The sequence below is a fragment of the Sapajus apella genome, unplaced genomic scaffold (assembly GCF_009761245.1).
Source record: "Sapajus apella isolate SASKATOON/1434 unplaced genomic scaffold, GSC_monkey_1.0 scaffold109, whole genome shotgun sequence".
In the NCBI taxonomy this organism is placed as follows: Eukaryota; Metazoa; Chordata; class Mammalia; order Primates; family Cebidae; genus Sapajus; species Sapajus apella.
The window spans coordinates 6313298-6329262 of NW_022437049.1; the positions used below are offsets into that span (position 1 = coordinate 6313298).

Here is a 15965-nt window from a genome sequence, read left to right on the forward strand (position 1 = left end):
GGGCAACTGAGCGAGACTCCATCTTAAACAAACAAAAATAAAAAAAAGAAGAAGAAAAAAGAAAAAGTATCTATTTGGGGCATCCTATGTTTTGGACCCTTCTGCTTTTTCATGCACACGACCTGTCATGCCACAGTGCATGCTCCTCATTCCAACAATGAAGACATTCCCAGGAGCCATGCCATTTTCAAATCGTTTTTTAAGCTTTCAATACGTCTCTCATCTTAAATTTGTAGTACTTAGCACATTTCTTGACACATAGTCAATATTCCATAAATATTGATTGAATAAATAAATGTGTTGTAAAACAATGGATGATGTTGAAGAAGTGAAGGAAACAGAGTTTGCTCCACTATCACTGAAGGAATTGAATTATCACAAAGGGAGCAGCTGGACAGCTCAATAAGACATGTGGTGATCAATGCCAAGGTGAATGGTATAGAGAGAGATGAGGGAAGTGATTTAGACACTCTAAGATTACAGTGACCTGAGATGGTCAGGAAGGTTCCCTGAAGGAGAGAGGCTTGAAAGGAAACTTAAAGAATACGTCATTTGTAGATAAATAGGATGTTTAAGGCAGTCTGGGCAGAAATTAAATAAATAAACAAACAAAACCAAAAATAGAGCACCAGTACCTGACCATGTTGTGAAAGTTTTGCCATGATCTCAGAAGGAGAAAGCGGACAGCCTGGGAGGGCTCTTTGCTTTGGCTTTATCAAGAATACCTGGGGTAGGAGACTCCCCTATTCTAGGGCTATTTCAAAAGCAGGAAGATGACTGGTGCCTGAGGAAAAAGATATACCTGGTATTTGCAGAAGGGCTAAACATGTGAAATACTCTATGTCAAATAGGAAAACTAGCTTTAAAATAACAACAAATGAAACCAGGTAATTCACTATGATAGTACTTCTCAAATTTTAGGTGCACAGATTCACTTGGAGAGTGTAAAAAGACAGATTGCCCCCTGCAACCAAGTATCTGATTTGGTGGTTCTGTGGTAGAGCCTGAGAATGTACATTTCTAACCAGTTCCCAGGCAGTGGCCATGATGATGCCTCTGGTTTAGAGACTACACTTTGTCAAGCACTCCACTAGGAGCATCGGAATACACATTTTGAAGAATATAATGGTGAGACATAAGAATTGTAGGCTGCAACAAGCAGCAGTCATGTCAGGGACCAACAGATGGGCCGAAGGTCAGGGCGATACCTGTTCCTATTTTTGAGAAAATTTCAGACAATTTAGTTATGAGCACATGTTAGTTTTATTACAAACCTGCTGTGGTAGAGGTTGGAGGGACAAAAGAGGAAGAAACAAGGCCAAAGATTTCTCCTTTAATAAGAGACATGATAGGAAATAAAAGTGGTTGGATGGTCATAGTTAGAATAAATACAAAAAGAAAATTCTGCTGAGAGATCTTTAGTTTCTTGACTGACAGTCACCTGGGTGGGTGAGCAGCTTCTTAGAGCTGCTCTTGATCTGATTAAAATCCAGCAGAAAAATGCCTATACATTTTATGAGGAATTATATTCTTCCCTGATGGAGATTATGAATCACAGCATACAAAAAGGTTTGCCAGGTTTGGAACTGTTTAAAAAACAGAAGCCATCTGGGGCTGGCTGGTACTGAAGTCACGGAAACTAGCAAATAAATGAATAAATGAAAAGGCATGCATATAAGCAAAGGGAAACCAGAATTTGTAATTTATTGCTGGGCTCAATTTTATCCTGCCTACTGTCTTTACTCCAGGTTATTTAAATACTGAGTTAAATAAGGAGCCTGGCTATGTTTTCCTGGATTTGGGAACTGGTACTTCTCTGTGTGCAGCCACACAGACACTGGTGTTATTTACCATTTTGATCTCCTAGAAAGAGAGACAACAGGGTGAAACACCCAAGTTTGAGAATGACACTACATTTTCTATGATGTTACTGGGAGTAGATTACACAGGAAGCTGTGTGTGAGTTGCAGATCAGTTTGCTGTGGGTAACTGAAATATACAGAAATGAATTTAGGGAATAAATGGTTAGCAGTGAGTTATTATCTTAGACACAGGAAAACAGGAGTTATTTCAGACCATCGGTTTAAAACATTATGGGACTGCTACCAGGAAATCGGCAAAATGCAGGTAATGTTATTTTTTTCTCTGCTAAAATACAAAATAGGTATTACATCCAGGGGGTTCTTTATCTCCTGTCCTCATCAGCATGCTTCAAGAAAAACAAACAAAAGTCAGGGAAAATTCAACAAATTACACTACCCCAAATATTTAATTATCTAATATTTACAAAGCTGTTTATTCATCATTGGAAAACCAGACAATCCAATGACTTTGCACAGGTTACAGGTGTTTTCACTGAGAGTAGCTTGTTTGAGCCATTAAGCAACCATGGAAAGTACATATTATAATAAACTGTTCATTGCAAATTAAGGAAGTGGGAAGTAGATGGTTCTCTGGTGTGTCAAACTAGATTTTAACTGTTTGCATTATTTCTTACAGAGCATTTTTGTTTTAAAAGAAATAGAATTTACAAGTAGAGGTTTAAAAGTTATAAAACGAGGGAAAGGGTCAAAAACCGTTTCTGTAAAGGACCAAATAATACATTGTTTAGGATTTTTGAGCCATATAGTACCTGTCACAACTATTCAATTCTGCAGTTGCTCTGCAAAAATAAATGAGCTTGGCCATGTTTCAATAAAATTTATTTACAAAACTAGGCTGTGGGCAGATTTGGCTTACTTACCATAGTTTACTAACCCCCTGCTGTAAAGAATGACTAACATGAACATTGTGCACTTTACTTATCATGCAGGGAACATTTAATCTCACTAGTCCCAAGAAGAGATTATCACCCCCAAAAATAAATTTATCATTGTTGAAGCTTTATTGAGGCAAATAAGAGACATGTGAAATACATTTTCAAACTGTGTTCTTCTCCTTTCAAAGGATGTGTCTCACTGTGTTTGAATCTGGACACTCAGTGATGCCAAGGCAAAAGTGTTTTATTCTCCTAAGAATGTTCTCATGTGGCCTTTTGTTTTCAAATAGCAAGCTTCCCAGTTGCACATTAAATTATACAGCTGAGGTTTAGACTTTCTTCTAAGCCCTCATCTTTGCTGTTGGCATACATTCTGGCTTTTTTATTTCCATTTGCCCTTTCAAAGCAGCTCCTTCATTTATCTCCTAAACAGATGTTGCCGTCAGGTTCCTTATGCCTAGCTCCAAAGATTGGCATATGGCTCCATCTAACCCATTGTCACCTTACGCGTGAATCTGCAGCCGGTGAAGCTGGAGTAAGGAGCTCTCTGGCAGGCAGCAGAGGCCCTGGGGATTCAGCACTGCATCCCCCATAATGTGGTGAAACTCTAGGGAAGAAGAGGAAAGGCAGCCAAGACAAGTCTGCCAATTCCTGGATTTCACAAGGCTCATTCTGGGAGTCCTTTTGTTTCCTTTCCCTGCTTCTAACTTGAATTGACTGATGAAAGAGAGGAAGTGCCATTGAATAGAAGCTCTCAAATTTGCCTTCTAACTTGGTTTTATAGAAAACGAGCCACCCACAGTGTTGGCAAAAGGAAGGGCAGCCAGAAGGACCTCCGACCCCCTGATCTTTGGATCCATCATGAAGAAATGGAGATGAAAAATATTGAGAAGCCATCCAGCACTGACCCTGCAGGAAGGGACTCTCCCATCCAAAGTTGCCAAGACCTCACACCAGTCAGCCACAGCCAGTCAGAAACCCAACTGGGGAGCAAAAGCACCTCTCATTCAGGTAATTTTTTTTTCACTGGCATTAGGGAAAACATGCCATTCTGAACCCAACGGAATTTTTCACTCCTTTTATGGAAATGTCTTCCCCACTAATTTGCATGTCATTATGGGTCATTTATCAATAGTTAAATGAATTGAATATAAATTTGGTTGATTAACCAATTATATGTCTGTCTTCATCATCCTGTGTCTTGATATAATTTTAACAATTCTTTTATAATATTAATAATTCCTGAATCTTTGAAGAGGTTGGAAGTAGCACAGTTGGGAAATATAGAAATTTGAATCCTAAATGAATTGATTGCTTTTTGTTAATTGTTAAGCAAATGTTTTGTTGAGGCAATAAAATTTGAAGCCATCTGTACATTTTCTAGTTCCTTATTTCTATAGATAATTGAAAGTTAATTCTAAATTGTCTGTTAATTCCTTGTTTTAAAAAGTCAGATCAGGGCACTTGAAGTATCAAAAAAATAACTGAATATTCTGTTACTTTGGCCTCTGATTAGTATGAAAATCAACTGTCATCCACATACAATCATTTTGTGTGATCACCAGAGTAGTTTGATGGGATTCTGTCTGAATATTATGATGTTATACAAAGGGATCTGAAGAAAAAAGCCTACTGTTCAATGAATTGGTGCAGAACAATCACTGGTGTCCAGGGATAAGTAAGAACACTCGAAAATGATTGTAAGATAGTTCACTTTCTATGGGTCTTTATATTACCTAAGTGCTTACGGGAATCATCAACCAAATACTCTCATCAAAAAACTCCGTCTACTTATAATGTGATTGTAGAATGAGGAGCAGCTGTTTTTAAAGTGAATTAAAATATTTTAGTTATTTGAATGTGTTACTGATTTACTGGATGCTGTCAGATCAGAATTGCATAAACAAGAAATAGAAGTATTGATTGTCAACCATGGATTGTTGAAAATTTCTTTCTGAGCTCTTAAATGATGTCTTAGGCAGATTTAGTAACTTCCTTGTCGCTCCAGTTTTTGAAGGACAATCTAGTTCCACTAAAAATTATAATCTGAAATTTAATTAAAGACTATCTTTTCTCATGCCCAGTTAGACTTTTGGCTCTGAGGACTGGGGGTCAGAATTTGTGTTTTCAATCCTCCAGTACATTGAAGTGAAATGGAATGGTGGGGTTGAGAAGAAGCAGGTACAAAGTCTGTTTCAGAAACACCCTGACATCTTTTCCCCTCCTCTCCACTTTTCCTGAGCAGGTGAGAGAAAAGAGATGGGGTGAAGAGGAGAGGGGAGGAGAAAGAAAAGAAGGGATCCTTTGAAGTTCTTCACAGCTTTTCTGGACACATATGCAAACCTCTATGTGGTATCCAAATTCTGGGTCTCTTATGAAACAGAAGTAAAACTTCTTTATGACAAGGGTATCCAACCTTTGTGCCATGGACGAATACTGGTTCATGGCCTGTTAGGAACTGGGCCACAGAGCAGGAAGTGAGCAGCGGGCAAGAGAGCGAAGTTTCATCTGTATTTATAGCCACTCCCTATCACTTCCATTACTGCATGATCTCTGCCTCCTGTCAAAGCAGCAGGAGCACTGGGTTCTCATAGGAGTGTGAACCCTATTGTGAACTGCACATGTGAGGGATCTAGGTTGCATGCTTCTTATGAGAATCTAATGCCTGATGATCTGCCCCTGTCTCCCATCACCCAAGATGGGACCATCTAGTTACAGGAAAACAAACTCAGGGCTCCCATTGATTCTACCTTATGGTGAGTTGCATAATTATTTCATTATATATTACCATGTAATAATAATAGAAATAAAGTGCACAATAAATGTAATAAGCTTGAATGTAATAATAGAAATAAAGTGTACAATAAATGTAATAAGCTTGAATGTAATGATAATAGAAATAAAGGGCACAATAAATATAATAGGCTTGAATCATCCTGAGACCATCCCCTGCCCCCTACCCACGGGTCCATGAAAAAAATGGTCTTTCTTGAAAATGGTCCCTGGTGCCAAAAATGTTGGGAACTGCTGCTTTATGTGGCCTTGTGGACCAGGTCCAGTTCCACGATGGGAGACATCAAGTCCAGGCTTACCACCTAGCACAGCTCTTTCTCTTCCCTCGTGAGGCCTCTGGGAAATTCCAGCAAGGGGAATCAAGCCCAACCAACTTTTCACACACTCACTTGGCCCACGAGAATCTCCTATATTCTTGCCAGGCCCAATGGTGAGAGACCTTGTACTCTACCACTGGCTCTCTCTCAGCCTTGCTCTCAATTACTTTTTCCTCTGCTTACATAGACACAGGGTTGAACAGCAAGCCTGCTGCCTAAACAGGCTTTCAACTGTGGAGTGATAGAAAAATAAATCCCTTTTGTAGGAACCTCCCTATTTTATAGGTGATCCTTCTTATAGCTTTGTTCTTGACTAGGTATCAGGGAGGGGAGAGTACCTCCACCTCCCACTGGAAGGGATAGAATTGTCTCTCTGGCCTCAGGAAATTTTGCCAAAGACTTCTGGGACACATCCTTCTTACCTTTTCCTTTCATCTTTTATATACTGAGATGACATTAAGTTGATGTCTCTTAATAAGTCCTGGGGGAAGATTTAATCCCAAATGATGACTGTTTTCTTTGGAATAAAAGGGTACTTGAGCCTATTTGTCGTCAAATTGAGGACCTAGTTGCCAATTTTGTAATAACAGGAAAGTAATTCTCAAAGCTATACTTTATGTTAAATTATGTATTCTTTCTGCTCTCATGCTTAACAGAACAAAACTCAACATAAGTGAATAACATTACTGGGAAACATTATATTTAACAATGGGGTTCCTGAGTAGGCAATAACTATGTAAAGAGAGATTATGTTAAAGTCTATGATTAGGACTTTTATACATTATTTTGCCTTATCTTCAGAAAATACTTTGAGGTAGGTGCTATCATCATTCTTTTAATATAGTAAATGAAGTAATCAAAGTTAAGAAGGGTTAAATAATGTGACCCAATTTCAAAGCTAGTATCACAGCCAGGACCAAAAATCTGACTCCAAAATTCATGTTTTGTTGATCCAGTTTCAATTAACTCACATAATACTTTTATGTAAGCACTTATCTTGTTTTGTACCCATGAAATTAGCTTTTTGGATAAAACCAGAAATTAATTTACAATATTCACACTCTAGCTATGGAAAAGAGAACTGAACCGAGCAATTGCTACATTAACAACAACTAATTTTATTAAGTGAGAGTTAATTTTACTAATTCTTCCCTACTTCTGGCATGCAAGCTGCTTAAACAAAACCTACTTCATTCTTTAACCACAAAAAATAGAGGATCCCACTAAAATATCTAGGAATTAAGATGATAAGTCACTGCTTCATGATACATCTCTTCTACATCTAGTGGATTTCAAAATAATTTTCTTTACTTAAAACTTACAATAGAGAAACACAAGAGTCCAGGTCTGTTTGATCTCTAGGATTTATAAATAGAATTTGCTTTCGTGAAATGAATTTATCCTCTTATACTTTCACTACAGCATCACCACAGGATTAGTGTCTTACTTTCACTTTGGAAGAATGAATAAGTAAATTTCAGTCTATGGCATTTGATAGTATTCAATTTTTAAAAATGTTCAATTCAGTGAATAACATCTATAAAAGAGCTATGTAACACCAAATGGGCAATTTAACACCTAACTTTTTATTGGTTATTTTTATTTATATACATATTAATTAAATCCTGTATGCTACAAAAAGAGTAATAGGAGAATAATTTTGTTTAACTTTTCAATGAACTCATATAATATCAAGCACGGTCCATTCTTAGAAGAAAAAAAAAATTGCAAAACTGAAAACCAACACACAGACACGCAACAATATCAAGTGACTTATTTGAAAACTATGTTACCCTAGTTGGTCCTAGAATTATTTTTTTTGAGTGGCGAGGAGAAGTACATAATTTTAAAAACTAAAGAAGAGGAAGGTCTCTTATATTTAATTAATAGTTTCACCCTTTCTGTTGTTCATTATTCCTTTTTGGTTACTACTTCCTGTTTAAAGAAATTTCATTAGCTATTTTTTTGAGGGTTTATCTGCTTGAGACAAATTCTCTTCATTTTCCTTCACTGGACAATGATGATGTTGGCCAGGCTGGTCTCAAACCCCTGACCTCAAGTGATCTGTCTGCCTCAGCCTCCCAAAGTGCTGGGATTACAGCTGTGAGCCACTGTGTCTGGCCAGGTTTGCAAAGTTAAATATGTTTTATATGATTCTGTGTAGTTTTTGGAGGACCCGTGGACAGAGTTAGATTTAGGAAGCTACTGTTATTTCACCTGTGCGGAAGCTTCTCCCAGTATAATTTTTATTTTAAATTTTATTAATTGTGATGTTAATTTTAAAGAGAATGTATGCATATGATAAAAAACAAAAAGAATAAAAAACATTTCATAAAATAGTAAGTACCTAAAATAGTAAAAGTATGTCTGCCTCTTCCCCATCCCAAATTCCTAATCCCTTTCACAAAACAAAAACAATGTTAAAAATTTTGTGTGTAATCTTATTGCATAGATGTAAGTGTGTACTTATCCATATATATACATTCTTATACACATACAAATGTGTGTGTGTCACAATATGCTTTTATATGCATATTACACACATGGGAGCATACACTATTCAGAACTTCAGTTTTTAATACATATTAAAATTAACCTTTCAAATTTGCATATATCCTTTCTTCTAAATTTTAGTGACTCTTTAGTATGACATTTTATGGAATCACAATAGATTTAGGTAAATATATCTGCTCTTATTTTTGAAGAGTATAGTTTATTTCTTGTAGGTTTTTTGTAATACAATTTAATATGGTTAGGCTTAAAGTATTGAATGAATTGTAGTAAATTAATATAGTGGAATATTACATAGCTGTTAATAATTATACCACTGACTTTTAACAGAGAGAGATTTTTGTGTTATCTTTTAAAACAGGTTACAAAAAGTATGCATAATACAATGCCATTTTTGAAAAACAAATACATTAACATATGCCCTCCCACTGTCACATATACAAACATATGCAGAATTATAAGCATCAAAATATAAATAACGGTTATGTGCAATGAATTTAGAATTTTTGGTTAATTTTAAGATTTTACAATGAAATATATTACTCAGATAACAAGAAGGTAGATGATATTATCATTGAAAACATCTGTAAGACTAAAAAGGCATTGGAATAGCTGCCAGAAAATTATGTAAAGTGTTGCATCCTTGTAGAGGGTATGTTTCTCAGGAGTGTATATTTTTCAGGTCAAGACACTGAGGAAGCAGGGAGCTCTATGTCCACTCTGGAGAGGTCACTGGCTGCACGCCGAGCACCCCGGGCCAAGCTCATGATTCCCATGGATGCCCAGTCCAACAATCCTGGTGAGTCAATATTGGTGCCATGATGAAGAGATGGAATGCTTTCTCTATGTATCTTTTCTATAAAAAAAATCAAATTATCAAAAATAATTAGAATTTTCCTTGAAGTTTCTGAGCAAATGAAAATGGAGAATGCCTAAAACCATATTATTAATAATTTGAAGTCCAAGTCTTCTTCTCTGACTGTATTTTTTGTATATAATCAAATGGTCTCTCTGTTGGCAAACAGATGGTTAAAGAAATTGTAAAATATATGCATTTACATAAAAAGAGCTGATATATATTTTAGTAGTATTGCCCTTATTCTAATGATCACCTCCATAGTGTTTTTTGTTTGTTTGTTTGTTTGTTTTTTGAGACAGAGTTTTGCTGTGTTGCCCAGGCTGGAGTGCAGTGGCACGACCTTGGCTCACTGCAGCCTCTGCCTCCTGGGTTCAAGTGATTCTCATGCCTCAGCCTTCCAAGAAGCTGAGACTACAGGTGTGCACCACCACACCCAGCTAATTTTTGTATTTTTAGTAGAGACATGGTTTTGCTATGTTGGCCAGACTGGTCTCCAACTCTTGACTTCATGTGATCTTTCTTCAGCCTCCCAAAGTGCTGGGATTATAGGTGTGAGCTACCGTGCCCAACCTCCATAGATTTTTAAATAAACTTTTTAATGGGTCTAATTCTCAAACTTAAATAATCTAGTTCCTTTAAACCAGATGTTGACCCGCTCCCACTTACTACCCATCCCTTGTTGAAGTTTTCTGTCATCCTCCCACACTTACTAAAGATATTATTATCTGTGGATCATTTCCTTTCCAGTTACCTCTATGTTCAGTCTTGGTAATAACAGTATTCATGCAGATAATTCATCTGATACCTTAGATGGTTAGTTCCTCTATGTTGCCTGTGAAGATATTGACTCCTTCCCTCTTCAGTTCATCAATTTCATGTCACACCAAATCAAACCAGTACAAAATGGCAGTTTTTATCAACTTATTAGTTACCTACTTACTTTATTGCCCACTTGCCATCAATTCTTCAATTCCACCAGGAACCCCAACCCATTAGCTCCACCACTTCCTCTCACCCGTTATCCCCCTCTTGTCCTCATTTCTCTGCAAGCTTAACTTAGGAATTTTTGTTTTTGTTTTTGTTTTTGAGATGGAGTCACTCTTGCCCGGGCTGGAGTGCAGTGGCATGATCTCAGCTCACTGCAACCTCTGTCTCCTGGGTTCAAGTGATTCTCCTGCCTCAGCCTCCGAGTAGCTGGGACTCAGGTGCATGCCACGACACCTGGCTAATTTTTTGTATTTTTAGTAGAGACGGTATTTCACCGTGTTAGCCACGATGGTCTCTTTCTCCTGACCTTGCGATCTGCCTGCCTCAGCCTCCCAAATGCTGGGATTACAGATGTGAGCCACCACACCTGGCCTTAATTTAGGTTTTATAGTCACTTATTATCTTCACTCTTATCTCCCTTGGTTCTCCTTCCCCATCTTACTCACCTGAAAAAGACCTGATTAAATAAGCAGCTCCCCAGTGCATACACCACTCTGTATCTGGAGAAAAACACATAGCCTGTTTACTGAGTATTTATAATCAAAAGTTCAAGGTGAGCTCTCACTATTTGGAAATGATACTGTATTGCTCTAGTGGTTCATAGTTTCACTTTATAAGATGAATATCTTAGATGTATTCTTGCTTTTTGGATTTCAGTACCTCCCTTCTTTCCCTACTCTTGCCTAATAGTCTTGTATCAGCAAGAAAAGAGAAGCATTCAGAGAGTGGGATCCTTGTTCTTCCCTCAAATCTAATTGATCTGTTAGTGCTGCATCTGAGTATCTTGTTGCAATCCCATCTCACCCATTTAGGGACTCTTCTGTAATTGCCCCTTCCCTTTCCTGCATTATCAGGTTTCTTCCTTATCACCATAGTAGGCATACAAATATTAATATTCTGTCATAGCTCCTGTTTTATAACTCAATGCCCTTCCCACTCCAATTAAAGCTGTATTTACTGAAATATTTTTAAAAATCTGTACTTTATCCTCTTTGTAAGATTTCTTATTACTTTTAATAAGATATTACAGTCACTCTCCACTGAATCCATGATTGCCAAAGTTGTCAATAATCTCCGCATTGTCAAATCCAATGCTCAAGTCTCAGACTTTCAGAAAAAAATTGACATAGGATCTCACTTATGTCCTTGAAACACTTTCTCACTTTGGCTTGTAGCATACTAAATGCCCCTGGTTTTCTTTCTACCCTTCTGGCTGCTCTTCTTCAGTCACTTATTTATCTTCTTATTCCTGATCTCTGAGTCAGAGAATGCCTCAGGCCTCAGTCTTCAGGTTTCTTCTCTTTTCTCCCTATACCAGCTTCTTAGATAATGTCATCTAGTATCAGTGGCTTTAAATATTATCAAAATTCCAATTAATCCTGGATGATATTATCCTGTGGCAGGATCTCTAGAGAAAGGGCAAAATGCCACAATTCTCTTTGCTAATGCATAGCAGGATCTCCTTTGTTCCAGTTCTCAATAATTTCCTCATCTCCATCTGAGACCACCTCAGCCTGAACTTCATTGTCCATATCACTACAAGCATTTTGGTCAAAACCATTCATTAAGTCTCTTGGCAGTTCCAAACTTTCCCACATTTTCCTATCTTCTTCTGAGCCCTCTAAACTGTTCCATTTCCAAAGTCATGTCCACAATTTTCAGGCTATCTTTATAGCAGTCCCCCACTCTTTTTGGTACCAATTTACTGTATCAGTCCATTTTCACACTGCTGTAAAGATACCACCTGAGACTGGGTAACATAAAGGCAAAGGAGGTTTCATTGACTGACAGTTCTGCATGGCTGGGGAGGCCTCAGGAAATTTAGAATCATGGAGGAAGGTGAAGAAGAGGCAGAAGGTGAAGAGAGAGAGAAAAAAACCCAAGGGGAAAGAACCCCTTATAAAACCACCAGATCTCATGAGAACTCACTCACTGTCATGAGAAGCGTGGAGAAAACTGCCCCCATGAGCCAATCACCTCCTACTTGGTCCCTCTCTTAACATGTGGGGATTACAATTCAAGATGAGATTTGGGTAGGGACACAGAGCCAAATTATATGAATCAACTTATTCTGTTCACAAACTCTAGTTCCATGCCTCTTTATTCTAATTTCATTATACCCTAAATTCAATCTTTTACCAAATTCTTGTTTACAAAACATGTCCCAAATGTGACCACTGTTTTCGATCTTCACTGTTTTGCCCTTATACAAGCTCCCACCATCTCTTACAGTTACTAGACTACAGCAATAAGCTTGTAACTAGTCTCTTCCTTAGCTTTTCAAAAAAAATTATTCATAATTGTTATGGGTACATAGTAGGTGTATAATATTTTTGGGGTACATGAGATGTTTTGATATAAGATGGGATATGTAATAATCACATCATGAAGAATATGGTATCTAACTATGCAAGTGTTTATCTTTTGTGTTAAAAACAATCTAATTATACTCTTCAGTATTTTTAAATGTACAATTAAATTATTATTGACTATAGTCACCATGTTGTGCTATCAAATAGTCTTATTTATTCTTTCTATTTTTTGTACGCATTAATCTTCATTAGCTTTTGCCTTTATAATCTGTTGTCTACACAGCAATCTCTCAATATATAAATTAGATCATGTTGTTCCTCTGTGACTTCCATCAAATGTAGAAACAAAATCAACTAATTTTACTGTGTCCTACAAGGTTCCATGTGATTTGGTCTCTGGGTCTATACCTCACTTGATCTCCTATTGCTCCTTTCTATAATTAATTATAGTCATGTAACCTTCCTCTGTGTTCCTTGGATAGTAGGCATGTCTCAGCTCAGGGATACTGCACTTGCTGCAGTCTTTGTCTGGAATCTCTTTTTGTAGATATTTATATGGCGCATTCCTCATTTCTTTTAGGTCTCTTCAACTGCCACCTTCATAAGCAGGTCTTCCTTTACCATTGCCTGACGTAGCATCTCTGGTCACTCTCTACTTCTCTGTTATGCTTAATTTTTCTTTATTAATGCATTACACTATTCTATTTATGGTATTGTATTTGTTATTTATTTGCTTCCTGTATTTTAATATAATCTTATAGGTGCAATTATTTTACCTATTTTGTTCATTTTGTATCCCCAATACCCAGAACAGCATCTGGCACATGGTAAGTCTGCAATCAATACTATTTAGTCAAATGAATGAATTAATAGTTGTTGTTTTTTTAACTTACCATATGCCACATCCTCCCTATGCTCCATTACATCTTCTCTCAACTTTACTGTAATAAATGCAAAAAGTTACATGACATTTATAATGAATGCGAACTGTTCAAGTCATCTAGTAAGCACTATTATTATGCTTCTCATTGTTACATTCTCTGAAGTACTGAGAGAACTAAGACTTGGAGAGTTTGAGTAACTAGCTAGCAGTCACACAGCTAGTATGTGGTAGAGCCAGAATTTGGACTCAAAGGGTCTGATTTCAGAGTTCCCTGTTCTTAATCATTATACTCCTAGCTGTCATATCCTGTGAAGCTATTGTCCTTTTTTTTTTTTTTTTTTATACCTTTCACTACCGAGAAAGATACTGGGAATTGAGTTGCCTTTTTCCCTCTAGGTGCTTTCATCTTGTGTTAATAACTAAGTTCTATCCGTGCCAATCATTTATTGCTTTCTTCTCAAAAATTATTGTACTTTAGAATCTGTGGAGCTTTTCTGTCCATCTAATTAGAAGTAGCTTCTTCATCCAATGAATTTCCATATGCCATTGCTTTTTCTTTCACGATATCTTTGAATCCCTGGCTATTCTCCCATTCTTAATTCTTTTATTTATTATTTGTGACTTCACATCTAAACTGCCAAGACAGTTTCCTAGCTAAGTCTTCTTGGCTAGCACCTTCCAGCCTCTTATGCATATTGCTTGTCAGATTTCTTCCTAAAACAAGGTAAGCATGGCATTCTACCCCATACATTTCTCCAGTGGCTCCTATTGTCTGCCAAGAAACAAATTTTTAAAACCTTTAAATGTTTTCAGCATATCATATTGGAATCTAGATTTCTGTTACTCTATCCTTATATGTACCCAGACTCATGCTAAGGTAGACTCATTACCAATCCACAAATATGCACTGTCCTTCATTTGTTTTCTCCTTTACATTATTTCTTTCCTTTTGAAATGACTCAATGGTTTTCTCAACCTAAAATGTTTTATGTATCTTTCAAAGACCAGAGTAGATACTGATGCTCTTACAAATGCTTTTCTGGTTACTCCATCTAGAAATAATGACTCCCTTTTATATGTTTGAATAACATTTTCTTGTAGCACAATATAGTGTTTATTACACACAATACTGCCTTGTTTGCTTAGGCTTTCAAGTCCAAATCTTCCCTCCTCTAACAGCTTGTGAATTACTTCATGAGAAGGATGAATTGTATCTAATTCATCTTCATATTCACACATTTTATTGTTTAGCACCTAGCACAAAATTGGTGCTTGTGAAATATCTGTCAAATGAATGAATAAACAAATAAATGCATTATTAAAATGCCTTCCTTATGTTTGTAACACATTGATGTTTGGCGGGCTCTTTTTTATCAGTTATAAATAGAATGTCTTCTAACAAAATTGTCTGATGTATTAAGAGCAGTTAAACGTGTTTTCATTAAACAGAAAAGGAAATAATAGGCTTAGAGAGAAAGAGAAATAAAATCTAACAAGTATGAGGAATTTTTAATAACATTCACTTGGTAAATACCTTGCTAATTTTTATTTTCATTTAATCCTCACATTATTATCATATGGGAAGATTATCCTCATTTTACACATGGGAAACAGAGACTCAGCCAGCTTAAGCTACTTGCTCTAGGATACCTGGGCAACCTCAGAACCTCTACAGTATACTGCTTTTCCAAATATAAATATGGCTTTTATCTCTTAAATTATTCATATCCTTTTATTTTTCAAAAAGATTTTCTGAAGGTGCCATCTTCAGTGTATAAACATGAAGGCTCAGGCTCCGACAGTCTGAACTTGAAACCTCTGCTTGCTCTATCCACTATACATATTGCTTCATCTGTTATCTGGAGCTTGGAGTTTTTGCATGCCTGAAATAGCAAATCTTCTCTTACTCTTAGTGTCTTATGCTACATAAATGGAACCCATAAAGTTACCAAAAATTAATTTTTTTGTAATTATTAGATATCAACACATACATGGTTTTAAACCATCAAATAGTTTTCTAAAATTTATAAGGATTCAGCAGTTTCATTCTTAGATATATTCTCATGGATATTTACCCAATAGAAATATATAAAATATTAATCAACAGACGCATATAAGAATGTGGGCTGTTTGTCATATCTTCATTACTATAGATGAATACATTATAGTATATTCATATAGTAGAATACAATGCAGCAATACAAATAAACTAATATTATACAAAACAATATGGAGACTCTCACAGGTATGAAGTTGCAATTCAGAAACCTGATGCATCTGTGTGATTTAATTTTTATAAAATTTAAAGATGAACAAAATAACAGTCCATGGGGTTGATGGTTTGGCTGTGTCCTCACCCAAATCTTATCTTAAATTCCCACATGTTGTGGGAGGGACCCCACAATTACCCAGTGGGACGTAATTAAATCGTGGGGCAGGCCTTTCCTGTGCTCTTCTTGTGATAGTAAATAAGTCTCATAAGATCTAATGGTTTTAAAAACGGGAGTCTCCTGGCACAAGCTCTCTTGTCTGCTGTCATGTGAGA

At 36.6% G+C, this 15965-nt stretch overlaps 1 protein-coding gene across 4 annotated transcripts in view; it reads left to right on the top strand.

The window, feature by feature from the left end:
- Window positions 1-15965, top strand: part of DCC (DCC netrin 1 receptor) — a 1203097-nt gene that overhangs the window by 1126777 nt on the left and 60355 nt on the right. For all 4 annotated transcript variants that reach the window (XM_032259518.1, XM_032259520.1, XM_032259521.1 and 1 more), the window contains exons 24-25: window positions 3543-3769; window positions 9062-9178. In XM_032259518.1, the coding sequence (XP_032115409.1) occupies window positions 3543-3769; window positions 9062-9178 (344 nt within the window). The remainder of the gene's footprint in view (window positions 1-3542; window positions 3770-9061; window positions 9179-15965) is intronic.